Source organism: Lachnellula hyalina (assembly GCF_007821495.1).
Source record: "Lachnellula hyalina strain CBS 185.66 chromosome Unknown contig00086, whole genome shotgun sequence".
Taxonomy (NCBI): Eukaryota; Fungi; Ascomycota; class Leotiomycetes; order Helotiales; family Lachnaceae; genus Lachnellula; species Lachnellula hyalina.
Window position 1 is genome coordinate 36,112 of NW_022157200.1, and position 23,556 is coordinate 59,667.

Consider the following 23,556-nt stretch of genomic DNA (forward strand, 5'->3'; position numbering starts at 1 on the left):
TGCAACCCTGAATTACAGACAAGAGGACTGGTGAGTGTCTGGAACATGTGTGATGCACCTGCTCTTACAGTTGAATTGAGTGTATTGGGCGAGACTATCTAGAGTCTACTCGCCGCCTCTTGTCACCCTCATACCGGTCCATATCCCTCGACGTACTCCTCTTCCGCCGTCTGTCATCTTGATACCGGTCCCTATCCCGTCTCGGTGACCTAGATCTCGATCGTGAACGTCTGCTAGGACGATATGTATCACTACCGCCATCTCTCTGTTCCCTGTCGCCACCTTCACGCATGGCTCTCGGACCATCAGGTGTGCCGACTACTTGCTCCCTCTTGCGGTCACCAACGGGCATGGAATTCGCACCGCTTCTTTCAGCACCTCCCCGATCTCGATCAGGTGCATATCTTTCATCACCACCGAAGCCTCCTCCAAAGCCGCCCCTCCCTCCCTTTTTCCTATCATCAAAATCACCCCATCTTCCCGTATCCTCAGACTTCAAATCCCTATACTTCGTGGCGCCCTTCTTTCCTAATTTCGTCATATCCCTCATCTGCAACGCCTGTGGCAACAGTTCCCGATTCTGCACATCATCCGCAAATCTGGATCCCATAATATCCCTACGATCGAGCCCCTCCGCTTTTGCGTCGTCCTGGAAGAAGGCACCCTTATGATAATACTTCTGCATGAACCCCATCTTCCCCTTGCCGTCCTTCTCCTCCTTCTGCCCTTTCAAAAACTCGTCATCCTCCGCTTTCCTCTCCTCTTCACTTAAATTCTTCCGTCTCTCCACTTCCTCGAGCTCCTTTTCGCGCTCCTCAATCTTGACCCTCTCCCTCTTAATCCTCTTCAGCTCCCTAAGTTTCCATGCCGCATACTCAGCCTCCGGATCAACATCATCTGTGTCATCAACCTCATCCCCCTCCTCATCATCATCATCATCCCAATTCTTCTTCCCCGCCTGCTTAGCCGCTATATCCCGCGCAATCTGCTCTTCTACTATCTCATCCGCGAGCTGTCTCTTCCTAGCTTCTTCGGCCTCGTATAACTCTTCTTCGGTTTTCTGCTCGGGCACCGCGGCGCGGTTTTGCTTCTTGATGAATTTTGGTCGTATCAAGAGGCGTCGAGGCGCTTCTTCTTCACTGCTTTCTTCTTCGCCGCTACTACTCTCCTCTCCGCTACCACTACCGCTCGCGCCCTCTTCTTCGCTTTCAGTCACGAAGCCTTCTTCTTCTTTTTCTTTTAGGGCTTTTTCTTCCGCGATGCGAGAAGCTTCTTTCGCGGCGGCAAGTTTACGGCCTGCGGCGAGGTCGACTTTATTGAGATTGCTGGTTATACCTGCTGCTGTGGATGCTTTGGGAGGTGCTTTTGTGGTGGGGGGTGCGGGTGCTTCGTCGTCTGAGTCTTCGGAGGAGGAATTTTCTTCTTGAACTGCTTTCCCAGGGCGATAGCGGGGTGCCTTGACGGGATTCGCGGTCATACGTTTGGGAGGCATTTTGGCGGTTGGGTATATTGGATATGGAGATTGAGAGAGGTTGAATTGATGGAGCCGCAAGTTTTGTATCTGACGAGGCTGAGAAAATAAGGTTTAGCACTAGCCTTGGCAGATGCGCTAATGCAGGCTGATTCATGTGTTCAACTCTCACTCAAGATCACTTTTAAATATGCTCATATTTGAATAAAACTCTACTTTCTTCATTTTTGGAACTTCCTGAATCCGTTGAAAGTTAAGGCGGCCTTGGACTTTATTGGTTTACTCAGTAGACAATCGACCCCAAACTAATGTTTTGATGATATTTCTGGATATGTTCGTGGACATATTCAGATTGAACCATCACTCATTGCAAGGCTTTCTTTGTACCCAAAAAGTGATGAGTTACAGGACGCAATTGGATTCGCACTTCTCCCAGCTTTCCGCCTCACAGCCCTTACTTTACTGGCTGTTGGACAATATGACCTTAGACATACCGCTTTTGACTAGTTTATGGCGCGACTCGAGCACCATGTCGTAGTTGTAGAAAGAGTCGACAAGGAACTATACAGTTTCAGTCAACTGCCACTTCCGCAACTCCTACAGATTAGCTCATATCTTGGACAGAGTATGGCCTCCCACCAGACTCTTACACTCTGGCCGAAGCAACACCTCTATTGCTTCTGGATTACTATACAATATGCAATATCATAACTGCAGGCTACTGTATCGAAGCTCAATCCTGTCGGAAAATAGACACCTCCGAAGAAAAGACCGAGAAACTCATACTAGAGGAAGAAGAGAAGATGACTGTAATGTTACGTTCTATGGGACGGAAGAGGGGCAGAATTTGCCAGACGATGGAATGAGAAGAGATGTTCGTATGTTGAGATCTGAATGCTCTGTATTTGGGTGCCTAAAACACTTGTTGGATGGCTGGGTGAAGAAGAGCTGTAGCATAGTAATACGGAATGGATCTTTAGGAGTAGAGGTACTGTTGGTAGACTGGCAGAGGAAGCTCGAGGGAAAGCATCGATATCCATTCTCCGCTTGTCCTTTCCAGCAAGACCGACAGCAATGAGTAAATAACAGCTAATGAAGTATTACCTGGGCGGAGATGCCCGCAAATAATAATGCTATAAAGGACACAAAGGACAGAAATCGCATCTTATATACGGCGTAAAGAGAAAAAGAATCATTCACAGAATTTAGGACGAAACGGAAAAGAGCAAAGTACAAAAACGAAACTTCTGTATACTCTACAGGTCTAATATGCCTTCACATGGTATCATAGCCCTGCCATCATGATATATCCACAACTCCATACGCCCACGTAAATGCAACAGAGGAATCCTGACCTCTATAATATCTCATCCTGATCTTCCTCTGGCAATGGAACTGATTCCGGAATATCATCGCTCATCTCCTTCTCGACCACCACCTCCTCGTCCACCATCTCATCCTCATCCTCCCAATCCCCATTCTCCTTATTCAACCGTTCCGCCTCCTCGGCCTCCTTCTTCGCTAGAATCTTCTTATTCAGATCCTCCCACGCCTTGCTCCTTTCCTGCACCGTTCTCGCCCGATCCTTACTCTTCTCAACCTTCAACTCCTTCTTATCCATGAACGCCTCTGCGCGATCGAGTCCTTTCTCTTGTCGCTTCCGCGCCTTTGAGCTCAATACTGATTTCCGGCCATTTTTGGACTTCTTCGATATGCCTGCTCCTTGATGGACGGCGAGGACGGAGGGACGAGAGGTTTTAGCGTTTTCTGGGGGTTTGAGGTCTTTGAGGGACTTGTCGAGGTCAATGCCAGGGGAGGATGCTCGTTTGGCGGCGCGGGAGTGGATTGATGCCGCTTTTTATATTAGGATCTGGTTTGAACAATAACTTGATGCAGTACTTACGAGTCTTTTTCTTATTGGGCGCTGTTTTTCCCATTGTGGATGTTGTGAGAAATTATGCTGTTTCTTGTCTGAGTGTGGTGGGGGTTTCTAAATAAATTTGTTCTAAATGGCAAAACCTCGGTATAATCATGTGTATGAGATAAGACAAGTACAGGACAAGCACAAGGGTACATAAAACCAACCTCATTCCAAGTTCTGATCTCAGCAAAAACATCTTCATGTACCTCGTTACAAAACGCTTTCATACCTGTAATTTCTGCCACAAGGATAGTCGTCTATATGGGTTATTACTATGAAGTCTCACGGAAAACAAATACAGGATCTGTTCGACGGTGATCCGGGCATCGAATACCATCAAGACTACCAAGCAGGCATATCGCCTTCGTACACACGCATAGGCGTCATACTCCCCATCCTACTGTGCTGTATCCCTATCGTGTATCAAGTTCTCCAGATCCTCGACTACGATCTCCTGCCTCTCCCGGAGCTGCTCTGGAACTGCATCGTATACCTCACACCCACACGATTTCTTGATGCTATCGAGAACTACCAAAACCCGCTGCGAATCTCGAATCCGGCGCTGAAACACATTCCCCGGACTCATGCCGCAAAGAGCGAAGCCATGCGGCGCATACTGGGGCTGGATGTACCAGGCGGGATCATCGGAACCGTAGCACAGGCTTCGAGAAGGCGTTTATCCACGTTGCCCGGTATTAATATCGTATCTGGTGGGTCGGATGGACGGCCTGCGGGATTGGGAAATTGGGATAATTCATGTTATCAGAACAGCGTCCTCCAAGGGCTGGCGTCGCTGAACTCGCTTTCAGGATATCTCACCCATCCGGCTTTTGAGAAAAAAGGACCCGAGGAATCGAATATGAACATGGCAGAGGCGTTGAGGAGCTTGATCTCTACGCTTAATGATCCGGAGAATAATGGGAAGAGGATATGGACCCCCGCGACGCTGAAGAGTATGAGTAGTTGGCAGCAGCAGGATGCGCAGGAGTACTTTTCGAAGGTTCTAGATGAAATAGATAAGGAGGTTGGGCAGGCCGCAAAGGTGACAAGGAGGTTGAAGGGTTTTGAATCGGAAGGTTCTGATTCCTCCAGTCCAGAAGTTTCCGAAACTCCTCTTTCGATATATCGAAATCCACTTGAAGGATTAATAGCCCAGCGAGTTGGGTGTACGAAATGTGGTCACTCAGAGGGGCTGTCCATGATTCCATTTAATTGCTTAACGGTACCTTTGGGCGGAGCATATGCGCATGACATATCCGAGTGTCTAGACGAATACACCAAACTGGAACAGATCGAAGGTGTCGAATGTGGGAAGTGCACACTACTCAAGGTCCAAAGACTGCTCACATTGCTTAAAGAACGAGCCGAGACCTCTGTAGTTGAGAAAACCCACGCATACCAACAAACTAGAGAGAGACTAGAAATGGTCACGGAGGCATTAGAGGATGATGATTACGAGGAGAAGACGCTCAAAAAGTGTAACATCTCAAGCAAAAGCCGAGTATCTTCCACCAAATCTCGTCAGGCCGTTATAGCACGACCGCCGAAGTCGCTAGCTGTGCACTTCAATCGAAGTCTTTTTGACGAACTTACGGGGGAGCTGAGAAAGAATCACTCAGAAGTTCGTTTCCCGAAATTTCTTGACCTTGGGCCGTGGTGTTTAGGGAGCTTAGGCACCACTACAGACGATCTAATTGAAGAATGGCTTTTAAATCCCGACAGACCTATGGTTGCTAGCAGTAGCCAGCCCTCGAGATTATTAGGTCCAATCTACGAGCTGAGAGCTGTGGTGACCCATTATGGACGGCATGAGAATGGGCATTACATATGCTACAGGAAGCATCCTTCAGGGACAGGTGGTGAAGAGACTGAGAAACGGGACCAGTGGTGGAGGATGAGCGATGACGACGTGATGAAGGTCAGCGAGGAAAATGTGCTTGGACAAGGTGGGGTGTTTATGTTGTTTTACGATCAAGTCGAACCCGCGATTCCGACGCTACCTAAAATTGCCGCTGTTGATATGGCTCCCTCTGTCAATTCCTGGGTTCCAACCTCAGTTGCGCCTGTTTCGACGGAAGGCGTCAAGGTAGCTGAGCCGGAAGCATCGGACCCCCAAGTCAATACAGTTCTCCTAAATAATGACGACAAAGCCGTTCTCTCCAGCGTCGTCACATCTGAACCTGTCAAACTCATTGAATCAACACTTCCAGAGCCAACTGTGACTGTCAAAACACCACATATATCCTCGAACGACGTTGTCCTCGCAGCCAACACCCCCCTTCCCGACCAAGACGACTCCGAGCTCTCTTCCTTCTCCGAGGACGAAACCACTACCTCGGAGAGTGCCGCACCAGCAACCAGCGTGTCCGAGTTCACCGACGAAGAAGATGAGAGGCACGACGATAATTACCATCCCGCAAAGGCAATCGTAGTGCCTCCCTATATTCCCCAAATGGGCGGGAAGAAGGGCTCTACTGGCAGTCTAAAAGGGTCTACGGGGAGTTTGTTAATGGTTTAGGTCAATTCTTTTTGGCTTTATATTTGATTCATTGTTCCATAGCGATGGAGTTTCGGGGTGGGTTTTGATGTCGGGATATTGTGTATAGGGTGAGGCTTATTGTCCTTTAGCAAAACGGACCTTATGAGAAATGATTGATATATATGTGTATGTTGAAAGGACAGCGCAGTACTTGGCCTAGGTGCCAGTGTAGAAACTCAATTTTGGTGAGTACGGCGAATGAATGCAAGGTTCCTAAGCAATATCTGAAGCTGCTTGACTTGGTTAAAAAAACATGGGTATTTCCCCTGTAAATAACGTGTTCTAGTCAATGCGGTATCCAGTGTCGGTGGCCCTACTCCATAAATTAATTACTCACGAAAGATGTGACATTCCCCCATGGTAATTGAGGCCGGATCCTTGCCATATAAAGCCCTGTGCATGAAAAGATAGTGCCGATTTTCTAAAATAAGCAAGCTACTAGTTAGACCTTGCTTCATACTCAAAACTCAGGCCTTCGCCTGACAATCAGAATACTGGATGATGAAGCTGGGCGAGGTCGCAAGCTCGGAAAATAAGGCCCCAGAAGTTGTGGCACATTGTCGGGGGTTTAGCGCCAGCTGGCCTCGCGCTAAAGAAATTCCTCAGCCTGATAAACAGTCACCCCTCCCCTCCTCCTTTTCCTAGAATACAACACAACACAACAAAATGCCTTCCACCGATCAACCTGACCCTGCGGCTCAAGCTGAAAATGCCACTCCTAGTCAACAACCAGAAGCATCTCCGAAGCTGACTGGCGCCGAGTTGAAGAAGCAAAAGCAAGCCGAGAAAGCGGCGCGCAGAGCCCAGGCGGTCCAGGGCAAAGTCACACCTTCAGGACCACCGGCACCAGTCCAAAAAGGCGAGCCAAAACAACAGAAGAGGCGGGGGTCTGTTGCAGTATCAAGAGACCTGCCGGTCAGACAGCCCGAGTCAAATGCAGCACCCAAACCCCCACCAGTGGAAGACAAGACAGTTGAGTTCTTTCGGCACCTGTCAAAGCCTCATAGAAAGACGATTACTGGGACTCCAAAAGACATACACCCAGCCGCTCAAATCCTTGGAATGCAATTCAGCACCTATGAAATATGCGGTAGTACAGTGAGGCTACTAGCAACTCTGGAACTTTTCAAAGAACTCGTCCAATCCTATACCGTCCCTCCTCGAACCACCTTAAAGCTCCATTTCACCACCCATGTCCTCAATCCCCATATCGGCTACCTGATCTCTTTCCGACCCCTTTCTATATCAATGGGAAATGCGATATCTTGGTTTAAGCGAGAGATATCAAAAGTCTCGATCGATCTCTCCGATGCCGAAGCCAAGAATATGTTATGCGACGCCATAGATGTGTATATACGAGAACGCGTCACATTCGCGGACCAAGCCATTGCAGCAAGTACCACGGAAAAAATTAGGGATGGGGATGTGATTCTTACATATGCGAAAAGCAGTATTGTTCAGCGATCACTGTTACAGGCGCACGAGGAAGGGAAGAAGTTCCGCGTCATCGCGGTGGACTCAAGACCGTTGCACGAGGGAAAAAATCTTGCAGAGACTTTGGCAAATGCAGGTATTGAGGTCAAATACTGCTTGATCAACGGATTAAGTCATAACATCCAAGATGCTACGAAGGTATTGCTGGGAGCTCACGCAATGATGAGTAACGGACGACTGTTATCGAGGATAGGCACTGCTCTTGTTGCAATGGAAGCGAACGACGCGGAGAAACCGGTGATTGTGCTCTGCGAAACGGTTAAATTTACAGAGCGCGTGGCGCTGGACTCGATTGTGCTTAATGAGCTAGCTCCGGCCGACGAGTTGGTTATTCCCGGGGGTGCACTGGAGGGATGGAGGGATGCGAAGAAGCTGCAGTTGTGTAATCCGATGTATGATGTTACGCCGGCGGAGTATATCCAGATGATTGTTACGGAGTCAGGATGTGTTCCGCCAACGTCGGTGCCAGTGTTGCACAGGTTGGTGAATGAGCCTGAGATTCAGTAGAGGGTTGTATTAGGGTATAAAAGGTAGCATTGGAGTTTGGCTCTCTGATTAGTTAGCTGTGTAGCAAAAGGATAAACTAGATATTCTCGGTGGAAGAGGAATATGATTAAGTACTTCATCTAACCTTAAATAAAGAATGATAAAAAAGAAAGAGAAAATCAATAGACATTAGCAAAACAGCAACCCACGCATCAGTCTATAATTTCTTATTAATTGGGTGAGAACCCTTCTCAAGACTTAAACAGAGAACTTGAACCCAGAGTTACTATTAGTATTACAGGTTAATATATAATCACATTGCTACTATGCATAGTAAGTATAATTCTAGTATTCTAGTAGATAATGCTTAGTATAGTATTATAGGTAAAGGCTAATATGCATCTTTTACTAACTAAGCAAATAACTAAGCTGGATCACATGATTACAAAGGTCGGGATACAGCCCATTATCCCAATAGTTACAATTCGAACTTTGGAGCGGCGGATAATTACTCACCCCACATCACATGAGACGTTATACGGTCCATAGTAATAGTCTCCCCTCTCAATATCACAGACACATCAATCCAGCAGTAAAAAAATATCATAATTCTTCAATTCTTTCTTTCTTTGCCCTCCCCTCCAAACCCCATCTTTATACACAAGCCATTGGTAATCTTCTCATCTCCCCATCTCTACGCCTCAGCCTCTTCCAAAGCCCTCTCCGCCCTCCTCGCCCTCTTCGCAAGCAAGCTCTGCCGTCTCTCAGCCAAGATGGCCTGCTGCCTCCCCTCCACCCCCGTAAGCCAGTACCCGAAGCTCGCGCCGATGCCGCCGTAGAGGGGGTATGCCCACAGGGAGCCCCGGTTGAAGAAGGGTCGCATTTCGATGCCGAGGCGCCAGAAGTTGACGGCTATGCCTGGTGTTACGGATATGGATTAGCGGGTTCGAGTGTGAGTGCATTTGGGGGAGCTGCAATTGAGGTGGAAGAGGGGGAGGGAGGAGAGGAACGGAGCGGATGCGGATGTAATGGGGGAAATACCGAAGCCGGTCCAGAAAAGAACTTTGTGAACCATTGTGAAGGAGTTTGCGCTTGTATGTGTAGATGGGAGTTTCCGCGCTCGCAATTGGGGGTAGGGACTGTGCGGGTATTTTGTTCGTCCGCAATGCGTATCTCTTTAATATCTACCTCGACGTTGAAGTTCAAGGTGGAGCTCTTGCTTCAAGCTTGAAGCTGCGCTAATGACTAAGCGCCTCTCACTTCCTCTTTGAGTATCTCGTGCCGCCAAGAATTCCACTCCACGCCACTCCGACCAATCGCCTAGCCATGGCGTCCGCTCCACCAGGCTTCATCTCGCCCACGGGCAAGAGCGGGGCCCGCGTGCGCTACTCCTTTGGTAGACGTCTAAAGAATGAAGACGGAACACCTTTCAACCCCTTCACAGCAAACCTGCCATCTCCTCCTTGGAGTCGAAGTCCTCTCGCAGACAAGATGGCGCCGCACGCGCACGATCGCGATCCGGTGACGGGGCGCAAAAAACTGAAGACGAGCGATCTGCCGCTGACGAGCGCGCAGAGGGGGGCGGTGGAGGGTTTGGCGCATACGTTTAAGAAGAAGGGGGGCTATGATTCACTGCGTAAGAGCGTTTGGGAGGATCTGGAGAAGAGTGTAAGTTTATTTCAGGTTTCATGGGGCTTGAGGAAGGATTAATTGTGCTAATTTGTGGTTGCGCTAATGTATAGAATTTCGAAGCTTCATTCAAGGATAATTTACTACAAGTTGCGGAGGCGGAGCTCGATAGAAACCCAGAACAATTGCTGAAGCTCGATCGTGGAAAGGCTACGCTGCTTATTGAAGGGGCTGTTGAGCGTGCGGGGACATATCATGATGCCGAGGCGCAAATTGATGCGTTGTTGGACAAGCATTTGGCGGAGATTGAAAAGGGGATTAGAGGGTTGAGAGCTGAGGATATTGGTGCTGAAGCTGCTGCTGAGGAACAAGCTAGGGGTGGCAAGACGGATGATCAGTATACTGCAGAGGCTACGGAGAGGCGCGAGATGAGGGAGGCTAAGAGACAGGCTCTCAGGACCAAGGAGCGCGAGGCTGCGGATGAAAAGAGGAGGGTTGAGAGGGCTAAGCGGAAAGAGGAAGAGAAGAAAATTGAAGCGGAAGTGGAAAGACGGCGTGCTGAGCGGGAAGCCAGACGTAAAGCCGAACGTGAGCGTGAGGAAGAAAAGGAGAGAGAGAGGGAACGCGATCGTGATCGTGATAGGGATAGGGATAGGGACAGGGAGAGAGCCAGAGAACGTGAGCGAGAGAGGGACCGCGATGATCGACGGGGTGATAGGGATAGAAATGATCGCTATAGGAGACATGATGATGAGCCTATCCGCCGGAGTTCAGTTAGTCAAGCTAAGGACAACAAGGACATCAAGGATATCAAGGATACGCCAAAGACCGAGCTCACAAAAGAAGAGATCGAGAGATTGGAGCAGGAAGCCTTGAAGAATCTCTTGACGGAAAGCAGAAGGGTTGATCAACGACCAAGATATCAACTGGAACCAGAGGTCGATGCATCTCTAGCACCACCCCCTCGCAAGGCTATGCCCGCCTCTGCAATAAAGCCTATCTCTAATAAATCCACGGAAGTCAAAAAGATACCTACTGGACCAAAAGCACAAGTTGATGCGGAGGGCTTCAAGACACCATTACCAAGAACCGATGCGGACCGCGATAGAGATAGACGCCGTTACAGAAGCCGAAGCCGTGATCGAGCATCATCTCGCCATCGTAGCAGGGACAGTCGGGACCATCGGCGGGACAGCAGAGACCGTGATGACCGTCGCCGACGCGACGATAGTAGAGATCATCGTCGGCGAGACAGTCGTTCTCGCTCTCGTGACAGGAGACGAAGCTACCGGTCACGTAGCCGAAGTCGCGATCGTCGGGATAGAGATAGAGGTGTTCGCACCTACAGTCCTCGTATTCTCAGCAGAGAAGAAGCCGAAGCAATCAAATTGCAAGGCATTAAGGACCGTGAGCAGGAAGCTCATGAATGGGCTACAGCGAGAAAGGAAGCTCAGGATAAGGGGCTTCCGCTTCCAATGTTTAATGAGTGGAAGAATGAACGGGATAGGCAGAAGGAAAAGGATAGTGGCTCTGCTGCTGTTGTTTCTACGCCTAGGAGTAGGAGAGATGATGATCGAGATGCGCCGCCTTCTCGGCCGCGTGACCGGGAGAGATCATCGCGAGTTGGCAAGAGCAGGTCGCGATCCCCTACTGATAGGAGACCGAGTCGCACTGAGAGATCTACCAGTCCCCCTGGCATCGATCGCTATGTACCTGGTGCAAGTCGACGAGAAAGCACGACTGATAGACGTCGTGATCGGTCGAGGAGCAAGGACAGGGATAGCAGACGTTCGAGGGATGATGATACGAAGGCTAGGAAAAGATCTCGTTCGAGGGACAGAAGCCGTCGGAGGGATAAGAGTCGAGATAGGGATCGTGACCGGGACAGGGATAGACGTGACAGAAGGAGCCGAAGTCGGGATCACGATCGGGACAGACATCGGGATGACCGTGATCATGATAGGAAGCGAAGCAGAAGCCGTGATAGCAGGAGGGAGTCAAGACGTTGACGTGGGTAGCCATGTACGATAATTGTATGACTAGCGGGGCATTGGCTCCATGCTCAGGAGATCATAAGGTCAGAGATGGCACGCTTGACAATGTCGATAAACGACATGCAAGAATTATTACAAGATATTAATCATCTGTAACATTTGTTATCCTGTAGTTCCCGTTCAGGAGTGCAGTGCTATATAGGTAGTGATTTCTGTGGCATCGCGCTAAAACATCACGAACACGATCAGGTTCCCCATGCGGACACTACACCTGAAACTATCTAGCGTTTCTCCACTTCGAACATTAGCGTGTGGCAGCGCTAACCTGTCATCTACGGAACATCAAGTGCTGTCTCCTTGTTTATTAGCAGACCGCTCTTCGTTTGTATATTTTGTACCATTTACATACTTATCTTCGCTTTGTTTGTAGCTTTCTTGCCAGCCTGGCTTTTCGTTTCTCTTGTAAGCTACATGCAACTCAATATTGCTAGCCAAGCCCGGTGTCTCTACCGAGGTCCCCTCCTATCTTCTCAACAAGAAGGGGATTTCTTCGACTTACTTATGGTAACTAATAGGCATAATGCTGCCAATTACTGAAAAAGAGAAGCCGGTAAAGGCTGGTCCTCATCCAGCATTCTACTTTGGGTAAGTAAGGTAGATTTTGCTTGTGCCTTGGTCGTTTTAGCGGAGGATTATAGAACCCTCACTCACCAATACACGTGCCTAGAGCCTGGATGTTCTTCAGTATCATCACGATCTTATTCAACAAATATCTGTTATCTGATCAAGGATTCCGTGTGTAACTCCCTTCCCACTTATATATCTTCCATACTAAACCAATATGCAGACTATCGTACGCCTCCCCTCCCATTCTCCTCCATCTAGAGACAGCATCACCTGACCAACAACATCACAGCTGCAATCCTAACATGCTGGCACCTCTTCTTCGCTACGATAATGACCCAGGTCCTCGCCCGTACCACCAACTTGCTAGATAACCGCAAAAAAGTAAAGATGACCGCGCAACTCTACCTGCGCGCTATCGTCCCAATAGGCGTCCTATACAGCGCTAGTCTAGTATGCAGCAACCAAACATACCTATACCTCAGCGTAGCATTTATCCAAATGCTCAAAGTAAGTACCTACCTCTTCCTCTCCCTCCCTTTCACTCAAGAATCCCCCTCCCCACCCAACTTCTCCAAAACCCGCTAACCCAATAATCAACCATAGGCCAGCGCCCCCATCGCCGTACTCCTCACATCCTGGGCTTTCCGTGTCGAAAGCCCGCAATTAAAAACCTTCATCAACGTTCTAGCCATCGGCTTCGGTGTCGCGCTGGCAAGCTTCGGCGAGATCAGGTTTAGCTGGATCGGCTTCCTGTACCAGGCCGGCGGGGTGTTTTCGGAATCGATCAAAGTCATCATGATCCAGATTCTGCTGAGCGGACAGGGCCAGAATATGGATCCGCTGGTGTCGCTGTATTATTATGCGCCGGTGTGTACGGCGATGAATTTCCTCGTGGCGGCGGCGACAGAGGCGGGGGAGTTTGGGCTGGCGGATGTGTGGAGGGTTGGGGCTGGGGTGTTGTTGTGTAATGCGGCGGTGGCTTTTTTGCTGAATGTCGCGAGTGTTTTTTTGGTAAGAATGGAATGCTTTCTACTCGTCGCTTTGGAAAAGAATATTCAAGTTCAAGAGTTTTACTTTCGTTCTTTGTTTTGCATTATTCCTCCCTGCGAACTAGGTAACCAACTAACACATTCTCCAGATTGGAAAGACCTCAGGCCTCGTAATGATCCTCGGCGGCGTCTTCAAAAACATCCTACTTGTAGTCGCCTCTGTCATCTTCTGGGGCACCATCATAACGCCTCTGCAACTCTTCGGCTACGCCATTGCGACCATTGGACTTATTTATTTCGGCGTTGGGTATGATGGCATCGTTACTTATTGCGCGGCCGCCAAGAGGATGTGGGGCGATGGGGATGAGATCCTGCCGAGTCCGAGGTTTGTCAGGAAGGTGATGATTATTATCATGTATACCGCGGTTCTGGCGCTGTGTGTGACGGGTCTCGCGGTCAAGAGCTGGAATGTGCCGGCGTTTTTGACGGAACGATTACCTCCTTATTGAGAGAGAGGCAAAAGCTAGATGTTGATTTACTGGTGTTGTTTGTAATTACACAGATAGATGGATTGCGTTTAGCATATGGCAACGCATAGCTGGAGTTGGGAGTTTGATCTAAGTATGAAAAACGACGTCGAATACTTGGTATAAGAAGCAGCTAGGCTAAAAGTTCCTTTTTTGTTCAATGCAAATACGGCCGAATTTCCAATTTTCCACATATGGTTGGACATTCTCCCCTATCACTTATTCCTAGGTATCTTAAAATGAGACGCCGTTCGCATACTGGGTGGCTCAGACTGACTAGACTATCACTCGGTGATTCAAAATCTCTCGCTCAAGCTATGAAACCTCTTCTGTCTTCCTTTTAAGATCAAAATTTGACACCAGTATATTTTTGGTCAAGTATAGGTTTCCCCGAGTAAAACACGGACTAAGCAAGGTCGGTTAAAGAAATGACGATAGGTGAGTGATGTTTGCTGATTCTTGTTCACATTGACGCGGTGGACTCGATCTACGCTGCCATGCTTCAACGCAGACATCTGATCCAAATTGACTTGGCAGAACCCCTTGACATTGCTAGTCTGATCAGACAGGACAGACTGCTGCTGACACCCACTTCCGAAGCTCCTGAGCTTAATTCATCGAGGTCTTAATTGACCCTATTCATTTCCAAAAACACGACGTGTGTCGACGAATACTTGGACCGCAAACACCACCTAAGTGTAGATGTTCTTATCTGGATTGTTCGCCTTGAGGGGGTGCAGCGCATGGATGAACTGATCATTGAAAGAATGGCTTTTGGTTTCTTTCGCTCCGCTGTAACTGGCATTCACTGAGGCATCGAATTAATGATGCATGCTAAGAATAACCACCTGTAATTATAGTATTGAAATCTGGCTGAATGAAGACTTGCATTATGAAGATTGTGAAGCAGAATAGAATTTCAAAATGCAGATATATACATTTGACGTATAAGAAAAATCCGACTGGGATAGTCTTGAAGGTATCTTTTTCTGGAGACAGAAGGGCAGGCTACCCAACACTGGCAGGCATACATGGAACATGTACATTGAGAGTCTTCTATCCGTCCAACACTGGCGCTGCATTACATAGTACAAATATGATACACCCTCCCATACTTCATACACATCATCTCCACAACTGCCTATACTTCGTGCTCGAATGTCTTGCCTCCCAACCCCTCGCCTTCTGCTTTGGCTTGAGAGCTATGACCTTCTTTCTCTTGAACTCGATATCCGCACCTTCAACGCCTGCCCGCTCCATAACACCAGCAGTTCCTTCATCCCATTCGCTGCGGAAGATGCTCATCCCAATAGGATCGAGCTTGTACTTGTCCCGGAAACTTCGCAGGGCGAAACCGTCTTGTTGGACCTTCTCTTTAAGTTCCGCTACGTTCAGCGTCTCGCCTGCCTTTTGCTGTAGCACAAAGACCGAGTAGCGGTGATAGGGCGATCCCTTTTGTGCAAAAGGTGGCAACCAAGGTACTACCACTGACTCGGTTGAGATCTTGGATAGGGGTATCGAGTTGATGACGGGAGAAAGCGGGATGTTTGTGGCAAGATAATGGCAGCGCGATGAAAAGTTCTCACTTTCCGCAAGTGGTACATCCGAGTCTATCACTACGATGCTGACAAGTCTCTCTCCTTTATCGAAGACTTGTACCTTCAACCGCGCGGGGACTTCGCTGACTCGGGAATCGACGAATTCCCCGTGCTGCACACTGCGCGTTCTGAAAGCTAGACGCACATCGGCCGTGGGTTCGAAATGGGGGAGGACGTCGGGGACGACGCTGAATTGCTTTATACGCTGGAGGATGAGCAGTCGTTGGTACTTTCGCCATTGTTTGTCTGCTAGGTAGCGGTAGATGGGTTTGTTCATATCACCTGCAAGAATCAGCATTTGGATTTAGTTCTTCACCAGATCTCACGTACCATCTCCGTCCTCAAATCGTTTCTTGATCAGGGGATCATTGATATCCGCATCTATCTTCAACTTCTCCAGATACCTCCTCATACTATCCAGCCTTTTCTCTTTCTGCACCTCTCCTCCCTTAATCTTCGATGCATCCTGAGCCATCAGATTCGATATCCGTAGCCTTTCGGTCTTGATCTGCTCCAGCTTCTCTGTCCTATCTTCCCTCAGAACCTGGAGTGCTTCTTGGAAACATTGGTACGGTAACTGCTCAAAGGGGATGTTGTCGGAGAATTGTAAAGCAGCACGACGACGTCTCGAACCAATTGGCATGACACCACTCCTCATCAATGCCCTCTCTCCCTTTCTAGATGTGACTGTCTCCGGATCCCAGACCTTTGGTGCTTTCGTGGCCTCGACGGCAACCTCCTCATTTTGGCGCGTAGAGCTCGTAAATGTTCGAACTGCTCTGGTAGCTTGGGGCAGTGACTTTGTATTCTGCAGACATCTGGCCAATGGCCTGGTGGCCTTCTGACATGCAGACATTGTTGGATGGTGAAGTTGTGATTGATTTTCCTGAAATCTTTTAGAAGCTGTCCAATGTCGGAAAAAGGTTTCACCGAGAACTTCACTTCCCGCTCCGCTTCCCGCTACATTTTCTTGACGACAACCTCCGACCCAAGAAGAAACCCAAACACAGCAATCATGGCGTCAAAGGGTTTGCAGAGCTTCTCAAGGAGCGCGAAGACTCTGCGAGCATTTGGAAGCTCTAAAGATCCATTAACGGTATGCATTGGCCCTCGACATCCAAGATTTAAGCTAATATATTATTGCAGCAATGTCTTGCACCGCGACTATCGAGGTCAATGGCAACAGAGACTTCATTACTATCGAGGCTATCCCCAGAATATGACATTACATCCCTCCCAGATGCTGCAAATACAGAGGCATTCTCACGTATGTCCCACTCTAGTCTCTCTTCTTGCCCAGTAGCTAATATATTCCACAGCACCCACAGTGTTAACCACCATCTACAAATTCCCCACCATGGAGCCCATCCGATTCGAATCATACTCGAGCAAACACCTCTACCTGCCCCTCCGCCGCGACATCCTGCACCGCGCCGTAGTCTTCGAAGGTGATGGCACACGCCAAGGAACAGCCAACACGAAAACCCGCTGGGAAATTCACGGCTCGCACCGCAAAATCCGGCCACAAAAAGGAACGGGTCAGGCGCGTCTAGGCACCAAGCAATCGCCCATGTTAAAAGGCGGAGCAAAGGTCTTCGGTCCTCGCCCTCGCGACTTCTCCACTGAGCTGCCGCGCAAGATGTATGATCTGGCGTGGCGCACGGCGCTGAGCTGGCGGTACAGGAAGGGAGATTTGATCATTTGCGAGGATGGGATGGAGCTTGAGCAGGCGGGTACAAAGTATGTGAAGTCAATTTTTAAGCATAATCGTTGGGGAAAGGAGGATGGAAGGAGCTTGTTAATTACGGCTGGGGAAAGCGAGAATTTGTACAAGGCGCTAGAAAATGCTGGGGAGGATGGGAGGGTGAAGATGGAGCATGAGGTTGACGTGAAGGATCTGTTGGAGTTGGGGAGGATTATTATTGAGAAGGGGGCGTTGGATAGGTTCTTGAAGGATCATCAGAGTGATCTGATGTCAAAGGTTAGAGCTGCTGTATAGGTATTGTATATTAGCTGTATTAGAGAGACACAACTGATCTGTATAAAATGTCAATATTACTGATTACATTTTGCATTACGATAGTCTCACATTCTCGCCTGACTTTCTCACATGCTCTGGGCACTAGTATCTCATATGTTGGAAGCTCGCGGTTGATAGGATGAAAAAAGCGGCACTCATTCGTAGCAGCTTTTGAATGCACCACTCAGCCTGGAACGTTGGTACGTTTTTTGCCCAGGACGAAAAGGGGTAAAGTGGATTGGATACGTCCCACAATCTCAAGAAAATCAAAGCACAGCGCGTTCACAACCCAGAAAAGTCATAACCCATCTTCTGCAGGCCATCACCTCGAAATTCAAATCCGTAAGCTAAACATTGCCAGATTCTATTTTATGGCCATATCATTTCTAAGACCTTTTCAGACAAAGATGCTTCAGCTACCGATTCCTTTCCATTCTCCAAACTTTCCATTGCCAAATCAGATCCTGGATGCCACTTGGAACAGGTTGGGCATAAATAAACATGGCAGAACAACGATATAGTTTAGGTTTATGATATGTGATCAAATATCTGAATATTGAGAAGAGAAGAGAATTCTAAACCATCCAGTTAGCCCTTTTGCTCGGTGCTAATGTGCCAAGTATCGAATATCTGACAAAGTTTGTAATTGAGGTCATTCAACTACCTAAGGGTTGTTTAAGCAGATCAATTAGATGCTTACTCCGATCCATGTTAACTTCTTTTTCTTCCACACTGTTACCTATATCAGCGATAAATTGTAGTCACTGGCCAATCATTCAGAGCTTTCCTCGGTGAGCTTGAATAGGTAGAAGCTCACAATACCTCAGAATCCCCCCCCCCCTCCTAAAAAAAATCATCTCCCCTTATTGAGATCTTTCAACATACTATATACCTATCTTCATGAAGGCAAAACCTCGAAGAATTAGAAATCTGCTTCCGCAACAACTAATGCGCGCCCTGCCTTCGCTAACCCTGAATCTGCACCCCCTATCTTCCCAGCGTACCGTATTGAGCACCTGACCAATCTCAACGACGCGTCTCCTTCGCGTCTTCCTCTGAATATTTCCCCTCTCCTGCCTTCCCCCCCTCCACTTCCACTTCCACTTCCCAGCCCATCCACCAACCATCCCCTCCCAAACAAACCAACACCCCCCCTTCTTGATAAAATGGCAGACACCCCCTCCACGCCCCGCATCCTAGCCCCACATCTCGACGCCTTCCAAAACCGCACCATCCGCCTCATAGGCCGGGTCACACAACTGCGCGGCGAAACCGCAACTATAGATGCGCAGGGCACCGTCACAGCGATCCTGAACCGGGATGCGCATTTGAGCGTCGGACACGCGGTGGAGATTGTGGGGAAGGTGCAGGGGGATTTGAGTGTGCGGGTGCTGCAGAGTACGGATTTTGGGGCGGAGAGGGAGTTTGGTGAGTTCAAGTAACTGACTGGAGAGATGATGAAGAAGGGATAAATGGGAGGACAAATGCTGATGTTGATTGGGATGTAGATTTTGCGGCTGCAGAGGCGCTGGTCGATGCTACGCATCGATATAAGGAGATCTTCTACTCGGACTGAAGGAAGGGCGGAGTGGCTTGCTTGTGTGAGAGAGAATTGGGAAGAAAATATGTGTCTAGTGGGCGCGCGATGGGATATCACATACATGATGTGAGAGCTGGATGGATAAAGATGATATGGCATGGATAACTTTTGGCTGTAGAATGGACGTGGACCACTTGTTGGGCGTGTTATGATATGATATGGGCTTCTAGGCAGGGTGGCATACAACACTTGCAAAACGAATGAATCACGAGAATTAACGTTATAATAACCAAGGCTTCTTGTTGATATCTTCTTGATATTTGCTTATAGATAGGTCATTCCTATCATAGCTATCATTTGCCTGAAATTCGTTCTTCGCCTCCTAAAATGCTCAGACGCCATGTTGTAAGATGCCCTGATATACCCAGAAACAGATCCAACACCACGCTATGGAATGCAATACAATGAAAAACATGGCCCTCCTATTGCTGTCTGTTGCCCTCTGCAACACTTCAAGACTCCCCAGTCTTCTCCGCACCTTCCACCTCGCTCTCCAGCTCTTTCTTAACTACAACCCCATTATTCTCCCCCTCCTCACCCCCATCATAATTTCCCAACTCACTCCAATCAATATCCTGCATCACCATAGGGTCCTCATAAAGCTGGAAAATCCTCGGCGGCGAACTCGGCATCGGGACATCCGTCGAGAAGAAATCCTCCAGATTAAAATTCATTTCCGTGCCATTGGCCATCAGGTTCGGTAGGTTGGGGAGACTGCTAAATTCGAGTGCACGCGAGGGAGATTGATTGGTTTCCGACATCATTTGGTTTAGTCGGGCTGTGAAGGGAGACTCGAAGTTATTTTGAAAGCGCGGTGAGCGTCGGAGAGAAATGGGCGTTTTGGAGGGGGTGGGTGCAAATAGTAGTTCTCTGGGCGATTTCTGTGAGCGGGAGGACTTTGAGACGCTTCGTGTGATTGGTCTGTGGCTTGGGGTCTTCCGGGTCGGGGTTTTGAAAGGATTTGTTGGTGGCGATTTCTGGGTAGGCGTCGATGGTCGAGCAACTTCCTCTTCAAAAAGTCTTAGAAGTTCAGCATCAGCATCGGCGACCTCGATGCCCGGAGGACAGTTCTCCTTGTCGGTCGCCTCAATAAGTGCTACCAGTGCTTCTTTGTTCAATGGGCGTAAATCAGTAGCGATTTGTACGACATTCGTCATCACCTCTCCCAAAACTTTCGGTGACCCGTCTTTTCTCGGTGACGGGAAGAGTAATCTTCTAGTAGATCCCAATTGATCTTCAACATCAATCGGGCTTTGTTGGGTCCCATGCCATCTCCCCGGGCTCGATTGGATGGCTCGGGCCAAAGCAGCCGAGGCAGCATCAGATGTCATTGCCTTCAACGCTCGTTTTAATGGTTGATTACTAGTCGATCGCCGGCGGTGGTTGCCCGCAGAGAGCTCCATTGATTCTGTCTGCATCTCCGTTTCGGTCGGAGAATTACCCTCTGTCGGAGCACCTTGTCCTTGGTACGCATCTGAAGGGGGAAAATTGGCTTCTGATTGTGGGAAGTTGGCGTCTGATGTGGGGAAATTGGCTTCCGAGGTAAGTATCCCATGACTAGGGTTCTGTTGTGATTTCTTGGGAGGTCGTTGTCTTTTAGGGGGAGGGTCTGCACCCTTTCTTGGAACGGGTTGGTAAGAGACCCATTGCGATTCTGGCCGTTGTGTTTTGTATTTAGCCATCCAGATCCCGCAAGCTATAAATTTTCAGTGTTGATCTTTAATAATATGCGATCTTCAGACTCACGGTTACATAGAAGAAATTCTTTGTAGTCTTCGACGCTGTCATCCTTCCCTAAAGACTTCTTGATGAGCTGGTAAGACGTTGGTTTTCCGTCGCTATCGCGGTTAAGTACGTTGATACAGGTCACCCTGCCTGCAGCTTCTGAATAATCGTGATATCCAGGATTTCCGTCATGTTCCTGATACCAAGCCTTCCGCCAGGTGGGGGTCTCGATTGCTCCACAATTACTGCAGTATGGAGGCATTTCCCCTTTCGCAATTGCCTGCTCTAGTTTATGCCTTATTGACGCTTTTTTGGACAGAGAACCTTTGTCGTACTCTGTATCTTGTGATGCAGGGTCATGAAGGTATGTTTGTGCTATTGCGGACATGGAAGTTATGGGTGCTTCAGACCATGTTTGAGACCGCTGAAGTCCGGAGGGAGGTATTGCTGGATCACTTGCGGGAACTATTGGAAGATGGAGGCTTCCCATCGAAGCTGTACGACTCATTGTTCTTCCGGCCCGTGCTCGAGGCACTGAAGGAGGTTTAGTAGCCTGGTCTTGATTCTGGGCAAGGGCTTTAGACTCAGGTGGCTGAGAAGTTCGATCCTGCAATACTGGAGTCTTGCCTTGAGAGTCCCGTGAGCCTGGTCGAGATTGAATTCTGGGTTCCTGGTCTGGGCGAGGATCTCTCTGCTGCGGCGCGGGACTTTTAGTTTGTGAGCCCCTAGAAACTGGGCGAGACAGAACTGAGGGCTGTGGATTCTGCTGCGGCTGCGATGGAGGACGAGAGATAGCACAGCTATCTTTTCTTAATGGCGGAAGAGACTGCTGTCCATCCTCTGACATGACGCTCCCAGCTCGAGGTTTAGGTGCTTTCGACGAGGCTCTCGGTTTGGGTGTAGACTTCCGGACTGGAGCAGGATGGATGTGCATCTTAGTAGGCAATAACTCCATCGGACCAGGCTCTTCCCATTCAATAAAGAACCCAGAGTCTTCATGCGGTGCCATTTGGGTAGGAGCTTGATGCTTATGGAAATCGGGAACGGCATGTCCAGGCAGGTCTTCATTCACAGGGTGCATTGGCGCACCGTAATCTTCTCCAAAGAGGTCTTCCAGCGATCCACTCATGAATCCAGAGTCCGTTCGTGGCATTTGAGGTAGAACAGGACTAGAAGGACAGGGCGGACTAGATCGCATAGAAGGGGCTCTAGTTCTCATTACAGGTGGTGAGGAACCGATATCAGGAGGCGTATCCGAAGGGCTTGGGTTTCGTTCAGGTGAAACATTTGCCGATTCGATAGAATATCTAGGTTGATCTTCTGGGTTTTCGAGAGGTGGATATGGCGACACATGCCGACGTGGCGCCTCTATTTGGGAATGCTCAAGAAATGAGTTACGGCGGAGAGAACTCTGCGGGGGAGGTTTATCAGGATCACGATGTGAGTGCTGATTCGCCATTCTGGGTACTGGGGTAGGTGCTCGGGGTATTTCCTGGAGATGGCTGCCTACACCGGGTACGGGGCTCATCGCAATAGGTCTGAAGAGCCGTAAGGATCCGGCAGTGCTAGCGGCCACTCGAAGGGAGTCTGGTGCTGCTCCGATGGTTGATTTACTATTCCAGTCCGTCTTGGTGATTTTTGCCCTCTTCTTGGGTTGTGGCCCATCATCTCCATCTGTACCCTCTTCATACCCAGAAGTGTTTCCACCCTTTGACACAATGTTTTTAGGCTGACGCGGCTTTCTCGGCCTCTTGACAGCAGCTCTCGACGAAGGCCGTGATCCCTTCTTGGCTGGCCCGGCACTTTCATTTTGGCTCTCATTCCCTGTATTCACCATTTGGGGGGTTGGTCGTACACGTTCGGATTCGATTGTTGCTCTAGACTTGGACTGAGAAGCTGATTGAAGAGATCCATACTAGAACCATCTCTTTGACTTTGCGTTGGTTGATTTGGTGCTGGTGTGGCCTTTGCCAGCTGACCAAGACTCGGATTCGACTGTAGGAAGGAGGTCCATTCATTGGGGTCAAACCCGGCTGGCATGACCTTGCTCAACTCCCTATATTTCTCCATAGTCGAGATATATTCGCTCTGTAGCACCGTAGGAACCGGTACAAGCCGTAATTTGACCTCCAAAGTCTCCTTCACACCATTCGAAAAAAGCCCCATGATATTCTTGCAAACGCGTCCAGTAACAAGCTTGGTCGACTGGTGAGCAGGCACATCTGGGGATGTAGACGCTGCCGCTAGAGCCCAAGATAACATGCCTTGTCCCACGAGAGGGTTATCATATTCGGAGTAATCGTACGCGTAAACGGTGTAGTCCTGGCCTAGTCTAGCTACCAGCTCTGGACTGCAAGTAACAATTGCTTGTATACAGGTCTTTAGCTCGATGACTCCGATTGAGGTTGTCTCGTCCATGGCGACAGTTTGGACCTGCAAAACAGGAGGCCATCGTGCCAAGCAATTGGTCTTGTTCTGGTCGTCGAAGGTGTATAGGACTTTGACTGTAGAATTAGAATGGATTAGTACTTGGACCTCCACATTATTTCAAGTGATAACACGTACGCCTCATCGGTTTGACGGAAACCCCATCTTCATTAGCACTGCTGTTCATGTTCGCCGTAGACCCTTGAGACTCTGCACTTGGCAATTGAGGAGCAAATCCCTGGGGCATCCCCGCTGGAGACGACATCGCGAGCCTTTCACTGACCGCAATGCCAGAATTGAAAGATTTAGAGATGTCGTGAAGCTCCTTCGTTGTTATGGAAAAATATGTAAAGTCATTGAAAGGAAGTTTGGCGCGGTGGAGTCGTTGAAAGAGGGTCAAAGTGAAAGAGAACCTTGAAATGCGGTGGCTAGCTAGTAAATGTACATGGCCCTCGCGTTTTCGCGCAGGTTACGCGACGGGACAGCAGAAGAATGGATCCAGAGACTGT

At 48.9% G+C, this 23,556-nt stretch overlaps 10 protein-coding genes across 10 annotated transcripts; 5 read left to right on the forward strand and 5 right to left on the reverse strand.

The window, feature by feature from the left end:
- Positions 1-94: 94 nt before the first annotated feature.
- On the reverse strand, positions 95-1,492 carry LHYA1_G005313 (Uncharacterized protein; the record flags this gene model as incomplete). Its single annotated transcript, XM_031150261.1, has 1 exon — positions 95-1,492. The coding sequence occupies one exon, from the start codon at positions 1,490-1,492 to the stop codon at positions 95-97; it is 1,398 nt and encodes a 465-aa protein (XP_031004536.1).
- A 1,336-nt stretch (positions 1,493-2,828) lies between these two features.
- Positions 2,829-3,408, reverse strand: LHYA1_G005314 (uncharacterized protein; the record flags this gene model as incomplete). Its single annotated transcript, XM_031150262.1, has 2 exons — positions 2,829-3,325; positions 3,375-3,408. The coding sequence occupies 2 exons, from the start codon at positions 3,406-3,408 to the stop codon at positions 2,829-2,831; spliced, it is 531 nt and encodes a 176-aa protein (XP_031004535.1).
- Positions 3,409-3,666: 258 nt separating this feature from the next.
- Positions 3,667-7,932, forward strand: tif224 (putative translation initiation factor eIF-2B subunit delta; the record flags this gene model as incomplete). Its single annotated transcript, XM_031150263.1, has 2 exons — positions 3,667-5,893; positions 6,635-7,932. The coding sequence occupies 2 exons, from the start codon at positions 3,667-3,669 to the stop codon at positions 7,930-7,932; spliced, it is 3,525 nt and encodes a 1,174-aa protein (XP_031004534.1).
- A 673-nt stretch (positions 7,933-8,605) lies between these two features.
- LHYA1_G005316 (uncharacterized protein) lies at positions 8,606-8,986 on the reverse strand (the record flags this gene model as incomplete). The annotated part of the gene is made up of 2 exons (XM_031150264.1): positions 8,606-8,829; positions 8,953-8,986. 2 exons carry the CDS (start codon positions 8,984-8,986, stop codon positions 8,606-8,608), a joined length of 258 nt encoding a protein of 85 aa, XP_031004533.1.
- A 251-nt stretch (positions 8,987-9,237) lies between these two features.
- LHYA1_G005317 (uncharacterized protein) lies at positions 9,238-11,549 on the forward strand (the record flags this gene model as incomplete). The annotated part of the gene is made up of 2 exons (XM_031150265.1): positions 9,238-9,579; positions 9,654-11,549. 2 exons carry the CDS (start codon positions 9,238-9,240, stop codon positions 11,547-11,549), a joined length of 2,238 nt encoding a protein of 745 aa, XP_031004532.1.
- A 999-nt stretch (positions 11,550-12,548) lies between these two features.
- LHYA1_G005318 (putative sugar phosphate/phosphate translocator) lies at positions 12,549-13,659 on the forward strand (the record flags this gene model as incomplete). Its single annotated transcript, XM_031150266.1, has 3 exons — positions 12,549-12,668; positions 12,765-13,172; positions 13,300-13,659. 3 exons carry the CDS (start codon positions 12,549-12,551, stop codon positions 13,657-13,659), a joined length of 888 nt encoding a protein of 295 aa, XP_031004541.1.
- A 1,143-nt stretch (positions 13,660-14,802) lies between these two features.
- MRPL35 (54S ribosomal protein, mitochondrial) lies at positions 14,803-16,131 on the reverse strand (the record flags this gene model as incomplete). The annotated part of the gene is made up of 2 exons (XM_031150267.1): positions 14,803-15,557; positions 15,606-16,131. 2 exons carry the CDS (start codon positions 16,129-16,131, stop codon positions 14,803-14,805), a joined length of 1,281 nt encoding a protein of 426 aa, XP_031004540.1.
- Positions 16,132-16,290: 159 nt separating this feature from the next.
- Positions 16,291-17,274, forward strand: yml6 (54S ribosomal protein, mitochondrial; the record flags this gene model as incomplete). The annotated part of the gene is made up of 3 exons (XM_031150268.1): positions 16,291-16,371; positions 16,422-16,542; positions 16,595-17,274. The coding sequence occupies 3 exons, from the start codon at positions 16,291-16,293 to the stop codon at positions 17,272-17,274; spliced, it is 882 nt and encodes a 293-aa protein (XP_031004550.1).
- A 1,187-nt stretch (positions 17,275-18,461) lies between these two features.
- On the forward strand, positions 18,462-18,871 carry ssb3 (Replication factor A protein; the record flags this gene model as incomplete). Its single annotated transcript, XM_031150269.1, has 2 exons — positions 18,462-18,723; positions 18,804-18,871. The coding sequence occupies 2 exons, from the start codon at positions 18,462-18,464 to the stop codon at positions 18,869-18,871; spliced, it is 330 nt and encodes a 109-aa protein (XP_031004563.1).
- A 476-nt stretch (positions 18,872-19,347) lies between these two features.
- ams2 (CENP-A multicopy suppressor protein) lies at positions 19,348-23,312 on the reverse strand (the record flags this gene model as incomplete). Its single annotated transcript, XM_031150270.1, has 4 exons — positions 19,348-20,591; positions 20,642-22,516; positions 22,537-23,124; positions 23,186-23,312. The coding sequence occupies 4 exons, from the start codon at positions 23,310-23,312 to the stop codon at positions 19,348-19,350; spliced, it is 3,834 nt and encodes a 1,277-aa protein (XP_031004548.1).
- Between the last annotated feature and the right edge of the window lie 244 nt (positions 23,313-23,556).